The 26345-nt window shown below is 45.5% G+C and overlaps 1 protein-coding gene across 2 annotated transcripts in view; it reads right to left on the reverse strand.

The window, feature by feature from the left end:
- Positions 1-716: 716 nt before the first annotated feature.
- The window catches only part of REV3L (REV3 like, DNA directed polymerase zeta catalytic subunit), a 176476-nt gene continuing 150847 nt past the window's right edge, over positions 717-26345 (reverse strand). The window contains exons 23-30 of one of the 2 annotated variants that reach the window (XM_068116559.2): positions 24600-24708; positions 15280-15486; positions 14181-14290; positions 8855-8969; positions 3382-3519; positions 1904-2150; positions 1558-1763; positions 717-1379 (exon numbers count right to left, since the gene is read on the reverse strand). In XM_068116559.2, coding sequence (XP_067972660.2) covers positions 1245-1379; positions 1558-1763; positions 1904-2150; positions 3382-3519; positions 8855-8969; positions 14181-14290; positions 15280-15486; positions 24600-24708 — 1267 coding nt within the window. In that variant the 3' untranslated portion in view covers positions 717-1244. Of the gene's footprint in view, positions 1380-1557; positions 1764-1903; positions 2151-3381; positions 3520-8854; positions 8970-14180; positions 14291-15279; positions 15487-21265; positions 21587-24599; positions 24709-26345 lie in introns of those variants that run through there. The other variant, XM_078778541.1, reaches the window with a different exon arrangement.

The following is a 26345-nucleotide window of genomic DNA, read 5'->3' on the forward strand; positions in this document are numbered from 1 at the left end:
GTTTTTGCACCTTTTTGTGTAAAACGGTGATGTTGGCTGATTTCCAAGATGCTGGAAGATGACCTTGAGCAAACGAGAGGGTGAAAAGAACAGAGAGAGGGTGAGATAGAGCGGCAGAGCAGGATTTTAGGACCCATGGGCTGATGCCGTTTGGTCCAGTTGCAGAATCAGAGTCGAGGTTTGACAGAAACTTCTCCACCTTGCCAGGAGAGAAGGACACAGAGTCCAGCAGCAGCTGGGTAAAACTGGGTAAGGTGGGAACAGAGAGAGATGGGTTTGGACACAAGATTTTGAGGCAAACCCAGAGTTGAGGCATTCGGCTTTGTCACGTGCGGTGTCAACTGTGTAGCCATTTGATGTGAGGGAGGGGATGGAGGGGGAACAAACACCAGAAACAGATTTGTCCAGACACCACCAGGATTTGGAGGAGGGAGACAGGTTTGAGAGTTCAGTCTTGAGAGTAGAGAGATAGTGTTTCTTTGTCTCCCGAGGGTGCACACACACTTGTTGCGAGCTTTGTGGAAGGAATGGAGATTACCTTCACTTGGATTTGCGTTCCAAGATGCGAAGGCAAATTGTTTCAGGGCAACTGCCTCACCACAAGATTCAGTGTACCATGGACGCGAGAAGGGTATGACAAGTGAAGACGAGATGGGATAAATCTGTGCTTGAGAGAAGGCAGTTTGCTTTGGAAGAATTCCCAGGATGAGTTGATGTCAGGGACGTATATATTTTATTACTGTACAAACAATGGATTATTCAAACACTTTTATATTTTATTACTGAACAAACAATGCATTATTCAATGACATATTTTATTACTGTACAAACAATGCATTATTCATTCACTTATACATTTTATTACTTTACAAACAATGGATTATTCATTCACAAATACATTTTATTACTTTACAAACAATGGATTATTCATTCACTTACATCTTTTATTACTGCACAAACAATGGATTTAAAAAGTGCTAAATCAATGCTTGCAGAAGAGTCATGAAGTTTTAAACTTTTCTTGTCACAATTATGTATTAGGGTCAAAGCACTGATCTTGAGTCCATTCTTCATGGTAAGGGTCCTTGGGACCATCGTTTCATTTTCACAGACATCACCTGTCTGAATTCACCCCCACCTGTCCCCACTCGATGTGGTAATGATGATTGAGGGAACATGAAGAAACCCCGCAATAAGCACCAAGCAGTCTTCTGATGCCGAGATGGCACGGTTAGAGATCACAATCAGTCCAGGAGGGATGCAAACTGTTGATAATCCTGAGAAGTTTCCTCTAAACCTGCTAGGGCAAACGTCACCGGGCAATCAAGCGACACACAGGGTGGTTGCCATTCTGCCAACCCTGAACAACTCCGACACAACTGCACACAGACACATCCAGCAGGGGTAGACAGACTTAGTGAGTGGAGGTTTGGTTTGGGAAGGTGGAGAGACATTCAGTTGTTGATGATGATGACGATGATGGAAATGAGGTTGCTGTTAGGTGCAGTGTGGTGCGGTTGCAGATATGAAGTGCTTTATACAAACACAATACAGCACCTGTAATGATGGTGCTTTCTTTCTCGTTTCCGTGCTTGGTCCATAAGTACCGCGGCCACGCGTTGAGGCCGTCGTGTGCACGAGGAGCACAGCCCGTCCGTAGCGGTGTCGCCGCACACCGCACATCGTGTTGTACCGAAGTAATGCACGATGGTGGACTTGCTTCCTTCTTCCGTACTCCTCGGGCGGCACGGCACTCGCATCACCTGCCAAACGCACATCACGGGTGAGTTGAAGATCGAAAGGAGGAGATGAACGGTGCTGTCGTCATGATCACAGAAATGAAGAAAAGAGAAGAAGAAAAGTGATAAAGGAGAACATGGGAATAAAAGCGTTGCGTCCACACCCGCGGTATAACTTGGTACCAGGCGAACACGTCGACGCCGATGAGAGAGAGGACTCGGTGCAAGGCGGGGAGCAGCTGCTTGCGGACGTAGTACTGCACGTTTGGCACTAAACTCGAACTGCGCAGCACTTCCAGAGGACGCTCTACCAGCTTGATGAGGGGTAGGCCCGGAGGCCCGTTCACGATCACGTATGGCACCCTTTGTCCAACACGGGGCTCGGCACGTGGGTCCGAGGCCAGTAGTTTGCTAACCAAGAGAAGCACGAGATGTCGGAGAGGTTCGAGGATACAAGGAAAACGGGTGGTGAAGTGAAGTTTATGAGGAGGTGCAACATGCTGCGTGTGAATTGACAGCGCGTTTGTTTTTAAAATTGTACCGTGCGACGTGCAGAGCTGGAACACACGCGCCGGGTCTGTAAGCGGCAAGGCCGCGGTACTCTTTGGCAAAAATCAAATCTTGTAATGAGCTTTTCCCTGAGAGGAGTTTGCTGCACTGTCGCTGCACGTACATCCGCACTGTGCTAACATCCTTGGTATCAAAAAGAATTTGAATGGTTCGCTCGAGCACCTGTGGGACACACGTGTTACATTAAGATAACACAGGTGATCTAAACAAGCCATTCGATCGATGAATGCACAATGAAAGGTGCACTATCATCTCATGTGACCCCCCCCCCCACCCCCCCCCCCCCCTCCACCCATACACCTGATTTTCATCTCAACGGTTAACCCACCTTACCCAAAAAATCTCACATGAAGGTTAATGCGTTCCCTTCCCTCCTCTCTCTCCTCCCGTCTCTTCATTCCGTTCCTGTCTGTTCATTCCCTTCCTTGTTGTGTCCAAAGGTTTCCCAGGTGTCGGTTCATACCATAACCTTACTCTAGCATGAGCATCGATCTTGTAATTTAAAAATGCAGAAATAAAAACCCAATTAAACTGAATCATAAGTTGAGAATAATGGCCCAGTCCAATAATGGCCCAATAATGGCCCAGCCCAGCAACCTGGCTTAATCATCCAAAGCACCAGACGAATAGGCCCGAAGGAAATTTACTTGGACCCAACAATGAGACCTCTTTGATACATCTTATTTTGCTCAAAAAAGGAAGTGAATCTGGAATAATGATCAAAATCCCAAGTGAAGGATTAAAATAACGGCCAAGGTGGCCATTAGTGACCTTTTGACCCCATTAAGAGGAGGTAATATGAGAAGTTTGGGATTGTAGAAACTAACACAAAGGAAGGTTTCTGGATTATAATTCCATCATTCCTTCCAGTGAATGCAAACTAATTGTTGGCGGACAAACTGATGTATAGATTTAAAATGTTAACGGATGAATGAATGGCCAGATTTGAAATGTTAAACATGGTGATATTCGGTGATTATAACTATACTCACAAATTGCTGGTTAATACGTGGATGCATTGTGGTGCCGTATACAACAACCACTCATGATGCCAAATGGTGCGTGGCCTGACCTTGCTGACCGCTGGGCAGCCGTCTCTCCGCACCGTCTCAATACCCTTGGCGTCAAACACTGGCTGATCTTGCTGCGCGGATTCGTACATGTATCCCACATAGCGCTTCTTCGTTTGCAAAACACATGGTAAGTACACCTGGAAGAAGTACAAAATGAAATGCCCCAAGCTGCCTTGGTTAGCTCATTTTACATCTCTGTTATTATGATGGAGAGAGTGTCGGCCTCAGCGACAGGCATTGTTACTGCCAGGCTGAATGTGTGTGGGAGAGACGCCGCAGCAATTGCAAGACACAGGTGCCCGGGACAGTTGCACTCACAACAAACTCCGGAACAATTACACTCACAATAATCTCTGGAACAGTCGCACACACTATCATCTTCAGAACAGTCGCACTCACAATAATCTCCGGAACAATTGCACTCACTACAATCTCCGGAACAATTACACCCACTATAATCTCTGGAGCAAATGCACTCACGATAATCTCCGGAACAATGACACTCACTATAATCTCCAGAACAGTCGCACTCACTATAATCTCTGGAACAATGACACTCACTATAATCTCTGGAACAATTGCACTCACTATAATCTCAGGAACAATTAAACTCACTATAATCTCCGGAACAATTGCACTCACTATAATCTCCGGAACAATTTCACTCACTATAATCTCCGGAAAAATTACACTCACGACAATCTGTGGAACAATCGCACTCACTATAATCTCTGGAAAAATTACACTCACTATAATCTCCGGCACAATTACACTCACTATAATCTCTAGAACAATTAAACTCACTATAATCTCCAGAACAGTCGCACTCACTATAATCTCTGGAACAATTACACTCACTATAATCTCTGGAACAATTGCACTCACTATAATCTCCAGAACAGTCGCACTCACAACAATCTCCGGAACAATTACACTCACTATAATCTGCGGAACAATTACACTCACTATAATCTCTGGAACCGGTGTGCACCCCGGTTTAGAATAGGTACACCGTATCCCTGCGTGTCGTAAGAGACGACGAAGAGGGTTGGCGTCAGGAAGGGCATCCGGCCATAAAAACATTGCCTCAAAAAGAGAACCATGACAATTACAACTACATATGGGCAGGGTACAGCCCGAAGTACCCCGTGGGGGGCCCCACTCCCTCTCGTCAAAACTCAAGGTGGGGAACCCGATCGAAGCATGGGTGGAAATCACTCCATTTATGACGACGAAAAGTCTGATGCCTGAAGTGGAGATCGGTTTCTGAAGTTTGGGACATGGAATGTAGGGACAATGACAGGGAAATCAGGAGAAGTGGTGGAAGTATTGGTCAGAAGAAGAGCGGACATATGTTGTGTGCAGGAGACGAGATGGAAGCGATGTGGTGTGAGAATGGTGAAGGGTAGGCAGGGACATAAATACAAGTTTGTGTGGCAAGGGTGCCCGGAGGGCGTGAATGGTGTTGGTGTCCTGTTTTCTGAGGAGTTTGTAGACAGTGTGGTGAGTGTGACTAGAGTGAGTGATAGGTTGATGATGGTGAAAATGATGATTGGAAAGCTCTTGGTGAACGTCATCGCAGGATATGCTCCGCAGGTTGGTCGGAGCGATGAAGAGAAGGACAAGTTCTGGTGTGCAATAGAGCAGCTGATGGAAAACGTGAAAGACAAGGAAGTTGTTGTGGTAGGAGGAGACCTAAATGGACATGTGGGAAGGAGTATGGCCGGTTTTGAGGGAGTTCATGGGGGTTACGGATATGGTGTGAGAAATGGAGAAGGTGAAAGGATTTTGGAGTTTGCTGTTTGAGCTGATTTGTTGATTTGTAATACTCAGTTCCAGAAAGAGGATAATAAGCTTGTTACATACACGTCAGGTGGGTCGACGACAACCGTTGACTACCTGCTGGTGTACCTGCTGGTGCGTAGGCGAGATAGGGGGCACCTCCGGGACACAAAGGTGATCCCGGGGGAGGAGGCTGTTTCACAGCACCACTTGGTTGTCTGCAACATAAGGGTGAAAGGTGCGAGGAGAGCTCGGCGGGTGAAGTACCAACCGAGAATGAAGTTGTGGAGGTTGAAAGAGGTGACAGTAAGGGAGGCATTAAAAGAGAGGCTGAGTAGGGTAGAGGATGATGTGGTTGAGCTTGAAATTGGATGGATGTCAATGAAAGCTAGTCTGTTGGGAGCCGTTGGTGAGGTATGTGGATGGACAAAAGGACCACCGAGGCACTCGGAAACATGGCGGTGGGATGATGAAGCTGGAAAGAAGATTGACGAGAAGAGGAAGAAGTTCAAGGAGTGGCAGAAGGCAAAGGGTATGGGGTAGAAAAAGCAGAGCATGAAAGTTATAAGGCAGCCAAGAAGGCTGCAAAGAAAGAGGTAGCAAAGGCGCAGGAGGCATGTAGGAAAATGTTCGGAGAACGCTTGGATTTGGAAGAGGGTCAGAGAGCGGTATTCAGGATTGCAAAGCAGATAGCGAAAGAGAGGTGTGATGTGATGGGGGTGAGTTGCTTGAAGGATGAAGTGGGACAAATCGTTGTGGACACAGATGGAATGAAAGGAAGATGGAAGAGATATATGGAAAAACTGTTGAATGCAGAGAATGAATGGGATGGCAACATTGAGAGTAACCCAGTTTTAGGACCGGCAGAGAAGCTAACCGAGAAGGAAGTTGAGGAAGCGATAAAAGCAATGAAGAGTAGAAAAGCGGGAGGGCCGACGGGAGTTGTGGGAGATATGTTGAAGGCAGCGGGAAATTGGGGTGTGAAGAGAATGACAGAGACCTGCAATCTGGTGGTGAAAGAAGGCCGCATTCCTGTGGATTTGGGAACTGAGTACCCTCGTCCCTCTATACAAGGGGAAAGGTGACCCTCTGGAGTGTGGCTCGTATCGAGCGATAAAGCTATTGGAGCATGGAATGAAGGTATTGGAAAGGGTGTTGGAGAGGAGGATAAGGAAGAAAGTGAAGATTGACGAAATGCATTTTGGATTTATGCCAGGAAGAGGAACGACAGACGCGCTTTTTATTGAGGCAGTTGCAGGAGAAGTACATGGAGAAGAGGAAGAAGTTTCTTGGGTTTGTTGATCTAGAGAAAGCATTTGATAGGGTTCCATGTGAAGTGGTGACATGGGCATTGAGGAAGTTAGGAGTGGAGGAATGTGTTACGGCCTGAAGCACACTAAGCCAAGCCTTCAATCACACTGTCTTTATTCATGGATTATCACACGAAAATCTCTTCCTACACATAAAACAAAGAAGGGAGAAGAGAGGGAAAAACCAGAGTTGGCCAGTCCAAGAGTAGGCCGATCCAAGAGTAGGCCGGTCCAAGAGTAGGCCGGTCCAAGAGTAGGCCGATCCAAGAGTAGGCCGGTCCAAGAGTAGGCCGGTCCAAGAGTAGGCCGGTCCAAGGGTAGGCCGGTCCAAGAGTAGGCCTGTCCAAGAGTAGGCCGGTCCAAGAGGAGGCCGGTCCAAGAGTAGGCCCCAAGGCAGGCCCAACAGTAGGCCCCAGGGCAGGCCCAGTAGTAGGCCTCACGGCAGGCCCAACAGTAGGCCCCAAGGCAGGCCCAGCACGAGAGGGTTGGAGTAGGCAAGTCCACGAGTAGGCCCCAAGGCAGGCCCAACAGTAGGCCTCAGGGCAGGCCCAGCAGTAGGCCCCAAGGCAGGCCCAGCGCGAGAGGGTAGGAGTAGGCAAGTCCACGAGCAGGCCCCAAGGCAGGCCCAACAGTAGGCTCCAGGGTAGGCCCAACAGTCGGCCCCAAGGCAGGCCCAGCACGAGAGGGTAGGAGTCGGCAAGTCCACGAGTAGGCCCCAAGGCAGGCCCAACAGTAGTAGGCAGCAAGGTTCGATCAACGTCACCCTTCAGGTCGAGAGATTGCAGCTGGACACTCCACAACCCCCGAAAAAGCAATCTACCACACGCCCTCCTCCAAAATGGCCACTCCTCTGAATCACCTTCCTGGCCACTCCCCTGCCCCACAACCAATCATAGCCTTTATACACATGGACCAAACCACTTGGTCTAACTCACAGGGGGGTGTGGGGGAAGGAAGAAGAAAAAGGTCACAAACCATAACAAATGGTTGATCAGAGTAGTGATGGCAATGTACAAAAGAGCGCGGCTGTAAGGACTGTAAGTGCGGAGTATCGTTGTAAGGACTTACACAGCTGTAAGGACGAAGGACGGGAACAGTGGTGAGTTTGAGGTGAAGGTGGGAGTGCATCAGGGGTCGGTACTAAGTCCACTACTATTTGTAGCTGTGATGGAGGTGCTGGCTCAGAACGTAAATGAGGGTTTACCGTGGGAGTTGTTGTATGCAGATGATCTGGTGTTGGTTGCAGAAAGTATGGATGGACTGAAGGAAAAGATGAACAAGTGGAAGGAATGTATGGAGAGAAAAGGTCTGAAGGTGAATATAGGAAAAACGAAAGTGATGGCAAGTGGTAAAGCATGTGGTGAGGTGGAAAGAACTGGAGAGTGGCCATGTGCTGTGTGCAGGAAGCGTGTCGGAGTGAATTCCATTCAATGTACAATGTGCGCTGAGTGGGCTCATCAAAAATGTAGTGGTTTGAGAGGGTCATTAACCAGCATGGCAGCGACTTTCAAGTGTAAGGTGTGCACAGAGGGAGCTGCAGATGGAGGAAATGTTGAGTTGGATCTTGGAGACGGCGTGAAGCTGGAAGGTGTGAAAACATTTTGTTACCTAGGAGACACGCTGAATGGAGAAGGTGGATCAGACTCGGCAACGGTTGCTGGAGTGAGATGTGCATGGAAGAAGTTTCAGGAACTGAGTGGCATGCTGACGAGGAGGGGAGTGTCGTTGAAGCTGAAGGGAAAGGTGTATGCTGCATGTGTGAGAAGTGTTATGATTTATGGGAGCGAAACATGGGTAATTAACGTAGAGCAGCAACGGAGGCTGGAAAGGGTGGAAATGCGAATGGTTCGGTGGATGTGCGGAGTATCGTTGAGAGAGAGGAAGACAAATGATGAATTGCGAAAGATGATGGGAATAGAGCCTGTGATTGATGCTGTGAAGAGGAACAGTTTGAGATGGTTTGGTCATGTGTTGAGGAAGGATGAAAGTGACTGGTTGAGAAGAGTGATGGAAATGAATGTAGAAGGAAGTAGAGGATGGGGACCGAGAAAGACTTAGCTAAAGATGGTCGAAGAAGAAATGCGGGCAAGGGAGTTAACAAGGAGAGATGCAGAAAATAGGGCAAAATGGAAAAGATTGTCATGGGGACTGCAAGGCTAACCCCCGCTCTAGCAGGGAAAATGGCCTTAAAATGCCTGTTGTTGTTGTTGTTGTTGTTGTATAATCTCTGGAACAATTACACTCACTATAATCTCTGGAACAATTACACTCACTATAATCTTTGGAACAATGACACTCACTATAATCTCCGGAACAGTTGCATTCGCCACAACCTCCGGAACAGTTCGACTCATCACAATCTACAATTTGCCCGGTTTACCTTCTCAAACTTCAGCTTCACAGGTTTTGGGTTTTGCGCAGTCACAGCATCAGCAATTTCCTGCCCGATCCTGAACGCACGATCCTTCGATGCCCCGTGTAGGAGAACAAACATGCTGCATGTAAACATGGAGGGAAGATTCACATTCCCACTGACACTCTTCTCGCTTATTTTTTTTTTTTTTTTGTTTTGAATACTGAATCGAGGCTCGTGAAAGAGCTACCATTTATTTCACAAACAAATCAACCAAACAAAATATATAAAAAGAGGGAGTGGAAGACAAGATGGGGAGAGAAGGGGAAGCACACAAACATAACATTTGAGAGCAGGGAGATGTGTGGGAGGGAGAGGGCTTGGGGGGAGGAGGCGTGGGAAGGGGGGTGGGGGGTGGGGGGGTGGGAGAAGTATAAAACACAAGGACACCAAGGACTTCCAGGACAGAAGTTGGTATTTCAAAAAAGTGGATTTGGGGTGAAATTAGCAGGGGTAGAAAAGATCAAGGATTTGGATGGGGGAAGATAAGAGATGGTGGTGAACAGCTGTTTTAAAGACCTGGAAGGTGGAGTGGGATTGAAGAGAGTGAGGGAGTTTGTTCCAGAGGCGGGAGAAAAGAGGAATGAAGGAGTGAAGGTGAGGAGAGAGTCTTGATTTTGGCAGTTTAACCATAAGAAGGTTGCAGGCAGATTTTGTGCGATCTGCAGGAATATTTGGGGGACAGAGCCCAGAGAGAGCTGGGGGGGAGGGGGGAGGGGGGCAAGGCCAGAGAGGAGTCGGTAGAAGACGGAAAGACCACCAACCTGCCTGCGGTGAGTGAGTAAAAGGCCCTTGGAGTTAGCTTCATCGTGGGAGATTCCAATGATTCTGAACGCTTTGGTTTCAACAGCGTGAAGACGAGCTAGGTGTGGTTCAGGAGCACCAGCCCAGAGGGGAGAGCAGTATTCCATTGAGCTGCGGCTGAAAGCCTTGGATGTGGTGAGCTCAGGTGTGCCAAGGAAGGACTTCGCACGACGGAGGATGCCCAGTCGGCGACTGGCTTTGGAGGCCAGATTTGAAATGTGGTTTTCCCAGGAAAGATCATGGCAGATAGTGAGACCCAAAAGCTTGAGTGACAGAACTTCTTGGAGAGGATTGTTCAGAAAGTGGATGGGAGAGTTGTCCAGTCGGTCTTTTCGGAGAGACATCGTAAGAGTGTGAGATTTGTCAGGATTGAAAGACATGTTCCACTTGTTTGCCCAGTCTGTGATTTTGTCCAGGTCTGCAGAGTGAGGAGGCTGCAGACTGCCGATCTGAGGGATGAGGAATGGAGCGACAGAGAGTAGAGTCATCAGCAAAGAGATAGAGAGGATTTTCAAGAGAGTCAGAGAGATCATTGATGAAGACCAGAAAAAGCACAGGGCCCAGAACACTGCCTTGGGGAACTCCAGCCTGAACAGGAAGAGGAGATGAGAGAAAACCATTCAGGGCCACACGTTGACTACGACTAGCGAGGAAGTCCGCCAGCCATGCGTGGAGATTTCCATGGATACCAAAGGAGGAGAGTTTGGTGAGCAGAGCGGGGTGCCAGACCGTATCGAAGGCACGTGATTTGTCAAGGGAGACAGCTCTAATTTCCTGTTTGGCATTGAGGACCTCCATCCATTGTTGAGAAAGCAGAAGCAGCATGTCCAGAGTAGAGTGACCAGGTCTGAAACCAAATTGATGATCAGAGATCAAACCATTGGAGAAGAGGAAAGATTTCATATCTGAAGCAATAATGGATTCCATGACTTTGCTGATAATTGGGAGAAGGCTGATTGGTCTGTCGTTGCAAGGATCTGTTTTTGCACCTTTTTGGTGTAAAGCGGTGATGTTGGCTGATTTCCAAGCAGATGGCAGATGACCTTGAGCAAAAGAGAGGGTGAAGAGAACAGAGAGAGGGAGTGAAAGAGCGGAAGAACAGGATTTTAGGACCCGTGGGCTGATACCGTCAGGTCCAGTTGCAGAATCTGAGTCGAGAGTTGACAGAAACTTTTCCACCTTGTCAGGAGGAAAGGACACAGAGTCCAGGAGCAGCTGGGTACGACTGGGTACGGTGGGTACAGAGAGGGATGGGTTTGGGACACAAGATTTAGAGGCAAACACAGAGTTGAGGCATTCAGCTTTTTCACGTGCGGAGTCAGCCGAGTAGCCATTTGAGGTGAGGGAGGGGAGGGAGGGGGAACAAACACCAGAAACAGATTTGACCAGACGCCACCAGGATTTGGAAGAGGGAGACAGATAAGAGAGTTCGGTCTTGAGAACGGAGAGATATTGTTTCCTGGCTCTCCTGAGGGTAGACACACACTTGTTTCGGGCTTTGTGAAAGGAAATGAGATTTCCTTCCGTTGGATTTGCTTTCCAGGAGACAAAAGCAAGTTGTTTCTGGGCAACAGCCTCACCATAAGATTCCGTGTACCATGGACGGGAGGAAGGGTATGACAACTGAAGACGAGATGGGATAAATCTGTGCATGAGAGAGAGCAATTTACTTTGGAAGAATTCCCAGGAAGAGTTGATGTCAGAGGTGGTCGAGATGGGAGACCAGTCCAGATGATTGATGGCTGCTTGAAGACCGTGCCAGTTGGCCTGAGTGAAATGCCAGACTCGTCGACGCTGAGGAGGCTCTCTGAGAATGGTCAGAGAGATGTCCAATTTAACAAGCACATGATCAGATGAGCCGATTGGAGCAGAAGAAGAGCAGCAGATATTTTCAGTGAAGTTAGTCATAACCAAGTCCAGAAGAGAAGATGCTCCGTTGACTGAGATCCGGGTCGGAAAATTGACAGATTGTGTCAGTCCCAGTGAGTCGCAGAAGTCCTTTGCTGAAGAGCCATGGCTGGTGAGAGAGGTACCCACACCCAGCCAACTGGCATGGTGACAATTGAAATCACCACATATGAGGAAGAGAGAGTTGGGATGGGTAGATAGAATTTGGTCCATATTATCAGACAGCGAGATGCAGATGGAGTCATCACTGTTTGGTGGATGGTACAACACACATATGAACAAAAGGTGGGAGCGAAGGGGAAGCCGTCGCCAAAGGTATTCCTGGGGGTGAGGTAGAGAGAGTGCAATGCAGGGCGAGTGAGGAAGAGAGTTTTTTTATAAAGATAGCAACCCCACCTCCAGGACGAGGCTCAGGTTTATCATACCGGAGGAGGGAGTAACCTGGGAGAGATACCAAGGAATCAGAGACATCATGAAGGAGGAAAGTTTCTGTTAAGCAGATCATGTCTGGTTTGTCAGAAGCAACCTGTATGGAGAGATCAGTCAAGTTTGAGCGAAGGCCCCGGATGTTTGAGGTCCATACCGTTAATGAAGAGGAAGGGGGAGCATCAGATACAGAACAGGGGGGGGAGGGGTAGGGTAAGATGTGGAAGAGGAGGAAGAGGTAGGGAGAGCTGATGAAGGTGTGTCAGAGATTTCAGAATAGCTTGGAGAAAGGGAAGAATGGGGCGGACAAAAGGTTTGATGGTGATTGGGTGAGGCACAGTGAGGTGTTATTTGAGGAGGGCGAAGAGCGAGGCAGAAGGTTGGGGGAGATGAAGGTGAAAGTTGGAAGGGGGAAGAAGCGGGGAGGACGCTTTGAGGAGGAGGGGTGAGAGGGGGGTCTAGGAGGGGAGGAGCGAGGGAGAGTCTCGGAGGGGAGGGCTGTGGGGGGAGTTTAGGAGGGAAGGGGCAAGGGGGGAGATTTGAAAGGGATGGGTGATGGGGAAGATTTGGAGGGGAGGGGCAAGGGGGAAGATTTGAAAGAGATGGGTGATGGCGAAGATTTGGAGGGGAGGGGCAAGGGGGTAGATTTGGAGGGGAGGGGTGATGGGGAAGATTTGGAGGGGAGGGGCAAGATTTGAAAGGGATGGGTGATGGGGAAGATTTGGAGGGGAGGGGCAAGGGGGTAGATTTGGAGGTGAGGGGTGATGGGGAAGTTTTGGAGGGGAGGGGTGATGGGGAAGTTTTGGAGGGAAGGGGTGATGGGGAAGTTTTGGAGGGAAGGGGTGATGGGGAAGATTTGGAGGGGAGGGGTGAGATTGGATTTTGAAAAGTGTACGATTAATGGGAAACGAACATTTATTGCAAAATGAGTTTCTTGAGACCTTCAAGTCAAAAATACGTTTGAGGACGCTGAAGGAGGGGTGGAGTGCAGGAGAGTTTCGGGAATGTAGAAAAAAGGAACTGTAAGAGATGGAATTTTTTTTTGGAATGAATAGATTTGGTGAGCAAGTCGAAAGCATCCTTTTATAGAAGAAGAAGAAAAAGGTGTTATAATATACCGCAGAATACAGTTCTTCAGGGGAAAGTTTAAACATCTTTAACAACGTGATCATGTGATCACGAACAACATGATCGAAGAACGAACGAACAAATAAGAACAACGAATAAACGAATAAGAACAGAGAAGGGGGAAAAAACGTTTTTTTTTTTTGTTTTTTTTAGTTGAGACCTTAAACAAGGAAGTATGGGGTGAAAGACTGGGACAAAAACAGGGAACGAAAGTAATTGCAGCGCAATCGACGAACCGCTGAGAGAAAAACAAAGCCTTAAGGTCGGACACGGTAGCCTACTCGGCCTCAGAATACGCGACACGAATTAACCGACGATTTTGTATACAGGTATGAAAAATTAACACCGAGAATCTTACTAAAGACACACAACAGGTACACACACCGAAAGATAAATACAGTTTCGACAAAAACACAATTGTTTGAAAATTACTTAACTTCGAAAGTGTGAGCGCATGGACAGCTTCGAAAAGACGTGACCTCCAATCTTGCGCATGCGCAGGATTCTCCAAAAAATTCTCCGTCGCATAATTTAATTTTCCACATTTACCATGTTTCGCAGCATTTTCTGTCTCTTTACATGTTCCTTGTGTACCTTGCACACCTTGTTTTGTCTCTATGTACTTACTTGTACTTCCGGCATCATTCTTTCCTAATTTCGTCGGCATACCTTGCCAACTCTGTTTACCACATCACTGTGTCATTATCCCTGCAACTGGTCATTTAGATCTACCATGAGCCTCAATCTCTATACGACAATAAAAAAAAAAAAACAATAGGGGCGTGCCACTGGGCTCACCTGGTAGAACCAGGGAACTACTGGTGGGCATGGATGACCCACAAAATATACAACAGAGAAGAAAGGAAATACGTATTACTTTTTATGGGGAAGGGGAAGGGTCAACCCCCCACCTTTGGTGGCAAAGATGTGTGGCAAAAGCAGGGTGAGAATACAACCTCCGCACACCTTCGATAGCAGAGGTAATAAAATATGTTACAAATGATGTCGGAGGTTCCAAGTCTCTTACCTGTCTGTGTCTCCATAGATAACTCGAGCTCCCCACCTGGACGTGTCATGAACAAGCTGAATCGCTTGTTCCAGCGTCTCACGGGCTTTCTGCACAATGCTGTCTCCAACCTGATGATGTCCAACAACAATCGCTCATTTAAAGCCCATTTTGCCTTCAGTTCAGTACAAGTCCAGGAAGCTCTGCCTTGCTAAAATTTGGTGACTGAAGTAATGAAGACATGTGAACACGACATGTGAACACGACATGTGGACATGACATGTGGACACGACATGTGAACACATGTGAACACGACATGTGGACACGACATGTGAACACGACATGTGAACACGACATGTGGACACGACATGTGGACACGACATGTGGACACGACATGTGAACACGACATGTGGACACGACATGTGAACACGACATGTGAACACGACATGTGAACACGACATGTGAACACATGTGAACACGACATGTGGACACGACATGTGAACACGACATGTGAACACGACATGTGGACACGACATGTGGACACGACATGTGAACACGACATGTGAACACGACATGTGAACACGACATGTGAACACGACATGTGGACAGGACATGTGAACACATGTGGACAGGACATGTGAACACGACATGTGGACACGACATGTGGACAGGACATGTGGACACGACATGTGGACACGTGAACACGACACGTGGACACGACACGTGGACACGACACGTGAACACGACACGTGAACACGACACGTGGACACGACACGTGGACACGACACGTGGACACGACACGTGGACACGACACGTGGACACGACACGTGGACACGACACGTGGACACATGTGAACACGACATGTGAACACGACATGTGGACACGACATGTGGACACGACATGTGCACACGACATGTGAACACGACATGTGGACACGACATGTGGACACGACATGTGGACACGACATGTGGACACATGTGAACACGACATGTGAACACATGTGGACACGACATGTGGACACGACATGTGGACACGACATGTGGACACGACATGTGAACACGACATGTGAACACGACGATTGCTGAAACAATGAAGCTGCACAGACTGTCACCACTCTCACCTCTATACAGGGCATGCGGCCCGAGAAGTTTGCAGCGGTGTATCCGTACGTGAAGTTGGAAATGAGCTTCAGGCCGAGCTGACGGGCCTGCAGTAACCGGGCCAAGGCCCGGTCTGTGCTTCCCTCCGAGAGCGATCGCTTCACCATCAACCTAGTTTGCAGAATGTCCCACAGCATGCTGGGTAACACACCTTTACAAACTGATGCCTGTCAAAGACACGGAGCAAACGATGCGCGCCATTAATGGAATCTCCTGTGACCAAGGACAAGGCCTGAAGCTCTCATACCGCAGACAGGTCGGTGGTCTCTGTTTTCCACCAACAATTCTCCAACATGACTCCCACTGATCTCTCAGTCCTCGAATGCTCCCCACCAACTCCAGGATGCACTTGTTTATTCAGTCACCCATCACTTGTTCATTCTTTCAGTTACCCATCACTTGTTCATTCTTTCAGTTACCCATCACTTGTTCATTCTTTCAGTTACCCATCACTTGTTCATTCTTTCAGTTACCAACCACTTGTTCATTGTTTCAGTTACCAACCACTTGTTCATTCTTTCAGTTACCAACCACTTGTTCATTCTTTCAGTTACCCATCACTTGTTCATTCTTTCAGTTACCCATCACTTGTTCATTCTTTCAGTTACCAACCACTTGTTCATTGTTTCAGTTACCAACCACTTGTTCATTCTTTCAGTTACCCACCACTTGTTCATTCTTTCAGTTACCCACCACTTGTTCATTCTTTCAGTTACCCATCACTTGTTCATTCTTTCAGTTACCCATCACTTGTTCATTCTTTCAGTTACCCATCACTTGTTCATTCTTTCAGTTACCCACCACTTGTTCATTCTTTCAGTTACCCATCACTTGTTCATTCTTTCAGTTACCAACCACTTGTTCATTCTTTCAGTTACCAACCACTTGTTCATTCTTTCAGTCACCCATCACTTGTTCATTCTTTCAGTTACCCATCACTCGTTCATCTTTCAGTTACCAATCACTTGTTCATTCTTTCAGTTACCAACCACTTGTTCATTCTTTCAGTTACCCATCACTTGTTCATTCTTTCAGTTACCAACCACTTGTTCATTCTTTCAGTTACCAACCACTTGTTCATTCTTTCAGTTACCAATCACTTGTTCATTCTTTCAGTTACCAACCACTTGTTCATTCTTTCAGTTACCAACCACTTGTTCATTCTTTTAGTTACCCATCACTTGTTCATTCTTTCAGTTACCAATCACTTGTTCATTCTTTCAGTTACCCATCACTTGTTCATTCTTTCAGTTACCAACCACTTGTTCATTCTTTCAGTTACCCATCACTTGTTCATTCTTTCAGTTACCAATCACTTGTTCATTCTTTCAGTTACCAACCACTTGTTCATTCTTTCAGTTACCAACCACTTGTTCATTCTTTCAGTTACCAATCACTTGTTCATTCTTTCAGTTACCAATCACTTGTTCATTCTTTCAGTTACCAACCACTTGTTCATTCTTTCAGTTACCAACCACTTGTTCATTCTTTCAGTTACCAACCACTTGTTCATTCTTTCAGTTACCAATCACTTGTTCATTCTTTCAGTTACCAACCACTTGTTCATTCTTTCAGTTACCCATCACTTGTTCATTCTTTCAGTTACCAACCACTTGTTCATTCTTTCAGTTACCCATCACTTGTTCATTCTTTCAGTTACCAACCACTTGTTCATTCTTTCAATTACCCATCACTTGTTCATTCTTTCAGTTACCAATCACTTGTCCATTCTTTCAGTTACCAACCACTTGTTCATTCTTTCAGTTACCCATCACTTGTTCATTCTTTCAGTTACCAATCACTTTTTCTTTTTCTGTATACTGAATCGAGGCTCATGAAAGAGCTAACATTTATTTCACAAACAAATCAACCAGACAAACAAAATATACAAAAAGAGGGAGCGGAAGACAAGATGGGGAGAGAAGGGGAAGCACACAAACACAACATTTGAGAGCAGGGAGATGTGTGGGAGGGAGAGGGCTTGGGGGGAGGAGGTGTGGGAGGGGGGGGGGGGGGAGAGAGGTATAAAACACAAGGACACCACGGACTTCCAGGACAGAAGTTGGTATTTCAAAAAAGTGGATTTGGGGTGAAATTAGCGGGGGTAGAAAAGATCAAGGTTTTGGATGGGGGAAGATAAGAGATGGTGGTGAACTGCTGTTTTAAAGACCTGGAGGGAGGAGTGGGATTGAGGAGAGTGAGAGAGTTTGTTCCAGAGGCAGAAGAAAAGAGGAATGAAGGAGTGAAGGTGAGCACTTTTCATTGTTTCAGTTACCAATCACTTGTTCATTTTTTCACTTACCAATCACTTGTTCATTCTTTCAGTTACCCATCACTTGTTCATTCTTTCAGTCACCCATCACTTGTTCATTCTTTCAGTCACCCATCACTTGTTCATTCTTTGTCACCCATCACTTGTTCATTCTTTCAGTCACCCATCACTTGTTCATTCTTTCAGTCACCCATCACTTGTTCATTCTTTCAGTCACCCATCACTTGTTCATTCTTTCAGTCACCCATCACTTGTTCATTCTTTCAGTCACCCATCACTTGTTCATTCTTTCAGTCACCCATCACTTGTTCATTCTTTGTCACCCATCACTTGTTCATTCTTTCAGTCACCCATCACTTGTTCATTCTTTCAGTCACCCATCACTTGTTCATTCTTTCAGTCACCCATCACTTGTTCATTCTTTCAGTCACCCATCACTTGTTCATTCTTTCAGTCACCCATCACTTGTTCATTCTTTCAGTTACACGTATTCATGGTTAAATTTCTAAAATCTGGGTGAGTTGTGCACCACAACTCTTTTATCCCTCGTTTCTACCATCGATGAAACCATCCACCAGAGACTGTTCTGTCTCGCTCTTCCTTCCAGGACATCAAGGAGGCAGTGCACCCTAATAGTAAGGGCATTTTATGAGATATTTCACAAATCTGTTAACTAAATTGTTACCAAAAAATTTCTTCACCAATATGTTTGTAAAGGTGTGTAATAACATGTGTTAAAATGTTGAAGTTCAACTCCCGTGGGAAACCCAGAAAAAAAGCTGTTGAATTCGGGTACCGAAAAATTATTTTCGAGAATTTTTATTTTTTTAAATCGGCCCTTAAGTAACTTATGAGGGGTCAAATAAGGGTTTTTCATGATTCTGAGTTGATTGTTAACATTTATATTTTCACTTTTACATTTACACACAAAGTAGCTTTTATTTCACATACATATATAATACTCAAGAGTTATTTCTCATTCACAATGTCAGAAGTTTCAACAGTCATTGTCTATGTCTTCTTCAGACTCAACAACATCATGACTGCAGTTTCTGCATGTAATGTCATTACAGACTCCACAGGCCGAGATGCACGTGACCCCATTCTTCTTGCAGCTGCATCGCCGGTTGCTGCAATCTCCATGACAATTACAGCTCGTGAACTGCAATAGCTCCTCAGGAGCCGTGGGGTCCAGTGTTGGAACTGGCTCATACCCATGCACACCTATTGTCCATCCATAGTCACTGGGGTTCAGAGACATGCTCTGTAGAAGGCAGGCCTTTGTAAGCAGGCAAAGTTTCTAGTTCCTTCATGAGTTGACAGTACAGCCGTGCGCCCTTGGCATACTGATGATGGCCTGCAGCGGCAAAGATGTGAAGCATCTTGGTAACAATGCAGGACAGATGCCCATTGTGGTCTGCAAGTCGCTCGGTTCTGATAAAGACCTTGATCACATCTACCATGTGGTGGTACTCCACCCAGAGTGCAGGTGTTCTTCCTCCTTTTGCGAGTCGTTTGAAGGTTTCTTCAAACCTTTGCTCAAACACTGGCACTACTGGGCCTGAGTGTCTGGCTCCCATCTTCCCATCAGCCACCTTCTCCATGAAGGTCTTCATGTCACCACGCTCCTCCTCAGTGAAGGCAAGTTTCATGATGTGTTGATAGATGGCTGCATCGATGAGGAGGTGAACACGGATTGCCTTGTCAAAACATCCTCCATCCATGATGTGGTTGGCTGTCGTACTTCCAGGATAGATCAACTGGATCACATCTAGGAGTCCAGAATCTTCCATGATGTTCCTCATTGATCCAAGATAAGACTTCAGCAGGTGAAAACCACCCAACCTTGGAATGACGGGTAGATTTGCCTGCTTTATTATATTCACAGCCTTCAGCCAAATCGGAAGATCAAAGGTCACTATAGCGACCCCAGCGCGCCGTATGCACTCTTTCAGAGTGGTGAAGATGGTGTTGAGGTCATTAGGGTCTCCTTCAATAACTGGGAGGAACTCGATCTGTGTGCTCTGCTTTGCATCATTAGCATGGATTCTCTTCATCCAGCCATTCCAGTTGGAGTGTGGGAACTCAGGATCGTTGGCTTTTATCACCCACCCCGCTGCCCAGAGTGTGTCACCTGGAGTGAGGAGTGGCTGATCATGAGCCAGTGAGGAGGAAAGCTCAGCGAGGGGGAGAAACATGATCGCGTTCGTTCCTATCTGTTTCCTGTTCGTAAATGGAATAATCTTTACTTCAGTTCCTCTCAGGATCTTAGCTTTGTCGAGTGCCTTCAACTTCACCCGGGGGAAAGCTGCTGTTGTCTGTGGATCTGGCAAAGGTGGTGCCGGAGAGGTGACTTCGATCCAACCCATTGAGTGAAAGGGAGTGTTTCCGTGAATAGAGACAATGTTTAAATCTATATTGTCTCCAACAAACTGAGTGACTGCATTGTTTGTTTCCCCAACCTCCATAAAGACCACCTGATCATTACTTGACAATTCACTTTCACTGGCTGGCACTTTGGCTGTCATCACTGATTGATCCTCAAGCGCAGCATCAACCGCAACCTCATCATTGATCTGTTCATCGGTTTCCTCCACAATGGTGTCAAGAGTGCCAGAAGTATCTGGAACATCATCTCCACTCCTACTATTAAGGAAGCAGTATTTGTAGTTTCGTGTCTCCGTGTAAGACTCAGTGTATCCCAGCCGGTGGAACTTGTTGAGCATCCATTTTGACCCAAATCTATGATCAAGTTGTATGGCAAGCCCCATTTGGTGTGGCAATACTCCAGACCGAGGTCGACAGGCCTTAATAAAATTCTGCCCCCAAACGGCAACTCTTTCGTCTGTCTTGACAATCGGTCTCAAGAACATCTGAAGGCTTGCAGGAACAAGTGTCAGCTGACTATCGATGTCAGTCATACTGTGTGTGGTGGGGTATGACTTTGGACCTAAATCAATCAAGGCAATATCATTGGATATGAACTTGAGTGCCGTCTTTATGATCTGAGTCTTCTCATCTCCATGGTCAAGATTAGCATGATGCACTCGCAGAATATTGTCGGTGCCATCTTTGAGACAGAGTACATCTGCCATTCTTTCCTGTGTTGTGAAATACAAGGTGTCTTCGTATTTCTCTAGAAGTTTTATCTTTAGCCAATGCTTTGAATAAGAAAGGCTCTTCTCTGGTGACTGATCAAACTCCTGCAGCTTTTCATGGACTTGGTCCATGTTCATTACCCCATGCTCTATTTCTGAGTCTAACCATTCGCAGAATTCAATAAAAACTGCCTCTCGCTCCTCATCAATACTCCTCTGTCCTCTCTTCCTTTTTCCTTCCTCATCAGTCTTGGACAAACTGTCACCTCTCGCAAACATAAGTTTGCATCGCAAATGGTACAGTGTTTCTTCTGCTACCAAGTCGTTGATCCCTTCCAGGCGTCCAGTGACTTCAGTGCCCCAGTCATCCCCGCGACTCCATGCTGTCTTCAGCAAGCTTGCCTTCAGTGTATCTGCAGTCAAATTATCTGGCACTCTGTATTTCTTTCTAGCTTGTGCTGGATTATTTTTGTAGAGCTGGGCTGGTTGGTTGCAAAGAATGCATACATCCTTATACAGGAGGTCAACTGACTGTGATCTTCTAGAACTGCAGCCAGTTGATGAACTGAACTCACAAGTAGTGCGTCTTCTCTTCAACTTTGATGACTCTTTCTCTGCCTTTGATGCTTGAGCTGACTTCTTGGTGGTTGCAACAAAGTTGTTGTACAGATCATTTTTACACTTCTAGTGGTACCTCAGTTTTCCTTCCTTTTGAGCCTCCTTCATACGTTCCACAACAGTAACATTTTCGACAGTTTCTGCTTGTTTCAATAAAGTTGAGTATCCCTTTGGAGTTGCCTGTATGAGCCTTTCAGCTGGTGTATCCGAGCGTGCACAGATGAAGCAATTGAGCACAGGTGGAGTAACGTCTTCATCCATATTGCTAGACTCCATGTCCTGCAAAGTAGAAAATGAGATATATTTAGAAATTATTTTTCCACAAAGGAGTGTCTGTGGTGAAATATAAATGTTAACAATCAACTCAGAATCATGAAAAACCCTTATTTGACCCCTCATAAGTTACTTAAGGGCCGATTAAAAAAAATAAAAATTCTCGAAAATAATTTTTCGGTACCCGAATTCAACAGCTTTTTTTCTGGGTTTCCCACGGGAGTTGACCTTCAACATTTTAACACATGTTATTACACACCTTTACAAACATATTGGTGAAGAAATTTTTTGGTAACAATTTAGTTAACAGATTTTCATATGTTTCCCTTACTATAACTTGGTGTCATTCCCCATCCTGACTCATGATCTTTATTATCCCCATTAACCCTTCCTAACCCAAACATCTTATTGCTGGTTTCAGTGTTGCCTCCCTTTCTCTTTCTCTTCCTTTCCTATTCTTTTATTAGTCCCCTACCGGTGTACACAGGAGGGGACTATAGGTTTGCACGCCGTCCGTCAGTCCGTCAGTCCGTCACACAAAGAACAGTTTTCTGGACTTTTTTTCTAAACCCTTAATGCTAATGATTTCAAACTTGGTACATGGTTTCCTCATGATAAGTTACAGATGAAGTTCGAACTTCACGACGTTTCGATAATTTTTGACAAAGTTATGGCCCTTTGAACTTTGGGAATTCTGATAATTCTGATGATCCTTAACTCAGTGCCATTTTAAGTTTTAATTTCCTTTAAAAACCCATTTCTCTGCAATAATAGGACCGATTGAGATAACATTTTCACCGTAGGGGGGACTCGGTCTGGAGAATATTTTAATGGTAATTATGACGTCACAGGTCACGTGGTTCGGCCGCCATATTGTTTTTCGTGAAAGCACAAAAACCCCTTTTTCTCTGCAACGGCTGAACAGATCGAGGCCAAACTTTGCAGGCAGAATCGCATAGCCATGACGAACAAAAAAGTCAGCGAGCATGACGTCATGCGTCACATGGTTTCAGATTTATGACGTTTTTAAGCATGAACCTTTAAAACCGAGCTCCTCCCTCATTTGTGATCCAATCGAGGGGAAACTTCACAGATCTGTTCAGCATGTCAATCTACTAAAATGACCTTTTGGAATTTGCGATAGGGCACGTGGTTTGGCAGATATCGTTAATTAAACGAATATTTAAAAAAAATTAAAAATGGGTATCTCTTGTTTATTCCAGAGTTCTCCTCAAGCCGCACTGCGCGCCCTCAGCCTCGTCTCGCGAACGTCAAAAGCACGACACAGCGCGCGCTTTCCGGAGGGGCGGAGCCAAGCCGAGCAACATATATATACACATCGATCATTGATTGTGAGCCGGAAAATATAATAAATTACTGATATTTAGCGACTCGAAAGGTTCTTTATCAACAACTTATTTTCTCGTGCTTCTGCTGATCTGTCTGCAAGGTGTATAAATCGAAGTCCCGAGTGCGAATCACAGGTGAGCCCGTCCTGAGGTAATTTGCGATTGGGAACGATTCAGAACCTGTGGGTAAAGAACCCTTGGTAATTTCCCAATTTCCCAATTCCCAAATTTCCAAAATCCCAAATCCCAAATTTCCCAATCCCAAATAATTTCCCAATTATTATACCCCTAACCCAATGTCAGTCAAACTCTTGCTCTTCCGTGAGTCTCACTCTTATAGAGGAAGCAAAAACACTGAGATCAGGAAGTCTTTTTTACACCAATGCCTGAAATTGTTTTTGGTTCACGAGTTATCAAGTGACCACTATATTCGTCGTGTGTGTGTGTGTGCGTGTGCGTGTGCGTGTGTGTGTGTGTGTGTGTGTGTGTGTGTGTGTGTGTCCGCAGCATAACTACCCGATGATATCATCCGATCTTGATGAAACTTGGGTGGGAGGTTGATATCATGATCTAGTTGTGTCCTGCCTGGAGTGGGCGTATTGCGCCCATTGTGGGCGGAGCCAAGCCCAAAAAAGATGTCTTTTTAGGGGGTAATCGAGTTCAAGCTACATCTTCTCCGAGGGGGTTGGTGGAATCTGACAGGGGTTTCGATATTTGGTGAGGCCCATGTCATGTGTCTAGCCCCACGGAGCTCGATTTTTCATTTTTTCCCCCCAATTTTATTTATTTATTTTTTTTTTTTTCATTTCATTTTTCACCGAATTTTCGGTATTGTGTAGCTAACTAACCTCATAACTGATTATACATTATTTTCTATCTCATTTCAAGGTCAGTAACCTTCGTTTTGACATTTCCAGGCCTGGCCTGTCTGGGCCTGTTTCAGTTATAGTCCGTCCTTTGTCATTGAATACCGCTCGCTCGTGAACCATCGTCGTCTCCTGACTTGTTTTGTTTTTATCTTGCCAAAACGAAGTTTTTGCAAGATGTATTAGTCAGCTTGTATGTTTGTTTGTTTTTTTGTTTGTGGTTAATCATTTTTTTTTCACGTTTAGATCACTCTGTAGACCACAGTTATTATTGGAAACTCCTGTAACTTCGCATATCAGAGTCCTATAGAGATACCCTTCAGCACACAAAATTTTGAAGGTCAAGGTCAAAGGTCAAGGTCACTTTGTGGTCAATCATGGAGGTCGACGAAACACTAATTTTTTGAGTAACTTTGATCGGATCGTCTCCAAACTTCATGGGAATCTAGTATATGGTCCGGCGCTCAGCTGATTAGTTTTTGGTGGCGATCGGCCTTGACCTTCATGGTTAGCGCTGGAGGTCGAAAATTATTGACCCCAAGGTCAAATTTTGAAATCGTAGGTACCATATCGAGTAATACCTCATATGAATGCCCTTGATGAGTGCTTCCCAGATCTGTAAACAGTTTGACGCTATGACGTCATTTGATGACGTCATGACGAAAAAACGGAATTTTCACATTTTGGCAAGATACGGTTCACCCTGTGGGTGACATATGTTTATATATTTGTTACTGATCTGTGATATCCACCTCCCTTTGCACCATGAATACACCCAAGTCAAACAGGCCCAGGTGCTCTCACCTTCACAAAAGCAACTCCATTTGGTGATACGGTGATATAGCCTTGGAGACGACGAAGTAGTTGGACAGGAACCGTGAGGGAAGTGCAGCCAAAAGGGAACTCGGCCATCCTGAAACATGACGTACACAAACTCAGAGAGCATGTTGAGTGTGGACATTTGAGAGTATTTGTTCAGCAAACATATTCAAGTTGCAATCATTTGTGATCACCTTTGACCTGCAGTGAAACCTTGCAGTTTAGTTACACTTGTAAGGACAGGACACCATGGTTCTTCAAATCTGCCACTTCCTCAGACGATTTCTTGGTTTGGATGAGCGTTTGAAGTTACAAATATTAAAGCAACATCTTGGTGGATCTGACATGATTTGATATAAAAACTACTATTTTATGGCCAAGTGTAGGGAAAAGCCCATTTCCCCTTGACTTCTCTGGATCTACAGTCTGAAGGTTGGTTCATCCGCAATCATAAAATTGAATTTGTATAATTGGTTCACGAGTTATGAAGGGACCACAATATTCGTCATGTGTGTGCGTGTGTCTGTGTGTGTGTGTGTGTGTGTGTGTGTGTGTGTGTGTGTGTGTGTCCGCAGCATAACTACCCGATGATATCATCCGATCTTGATGAAACTTGGGTGGGAGGTTGATATCATGATCTAGTTGTGTCCTGCGTAGAGCGGGCGTTTTGCGCCCATTGCGGGCGGAGCCACGCCCAAAAAAAGATGTCTTTTTAGGGGGTAATCGAGTTCAAGCTACATCTTCTCCGAGGGGTTTGGTGAAATCTGACAGGGGTTTCGATATTTGGTTAGGCCAATGTCACGTGTCTAGCCCCACGGAGCTCGATTTTTCATTTTCGCCCCAAGGTCAAGGTCACAAGGTCACAAAATTTAGAAAAGTCGATTTTTTATGGTTTTATTACATTGTTCGCTTCCTGATAGGGTGAAATGTCGTACATGATCTTATATTATCACATACATAATGAAATACAAGTTTTCCAACAAATTTCAGAATCTTCGACCTTGACCTTTGAAGGTCACAAAGGTCAAATTTTCAAAGTTGTCGGAATCGAACAGAATTTTCGGTATTGTGTAGGTAACTAGTTCATAACAGATAATACATTGCTATTTATATATTTTCAATGTCGGTTTTGACCTTTGTCATTGAATACCGCTCGCTCGTGAACCATCGTCGTCTCCTGACTTGTTTTTTTATCCATTTATAGATGCTTCAAAAACTAAAACAAAATGCTGAATCAAATCAAATGTTGCCCAAGTATGGTTTCTGTCTTGGTAGCGTATCTGGGGTAGGGGGTTCAGGTTCGGGGGGAAATCCCAATTCTCTCCATGTAAACGTGTATCGTATAGCGCCACCAGGTGGTATCCGGTATTACAAATCATCTTTTGTCCATATCTATCTATTACTGAGGTTTGGGAGGGAAGAAAAGAGGCCTCTGGTGAGATTTTGCTCATTATTTTGATTTCTCTGTTGATTTGGGCATTTGAGGGTGTGTGGAATACGGAATTAGATGATGTCCAAATTTACAAATGATGTTTTGGTACTTTGATTAGGCATTTAATTAATGTCACGGTACCTTAATGAAGTATTTAATTAATAAACCTGAGTTAGGCATTTTTTTTTTTTTTTTTTTTTGTATACTGAATCGAGGCTCGTGAAAGAGCTAACATTTATTTCACAAACAACTCAACCAGACAAAGTATACAAAAAGAGGGAGCGGAAGACAAGATGGGG

This window comes from Myxine glutinosa, chromosome 5 (genome assembly GCF_964187855.1).
Source record: "Myxine glutinosa chromosome 5, kmMyxGlut1.1, whole genome shotgun sequence".
NCBI lineage: Eukaryota > Metazoa > Chordata > Myxini > Myxiniformes > Myxinidae > Myxine > Myxine glutinosa.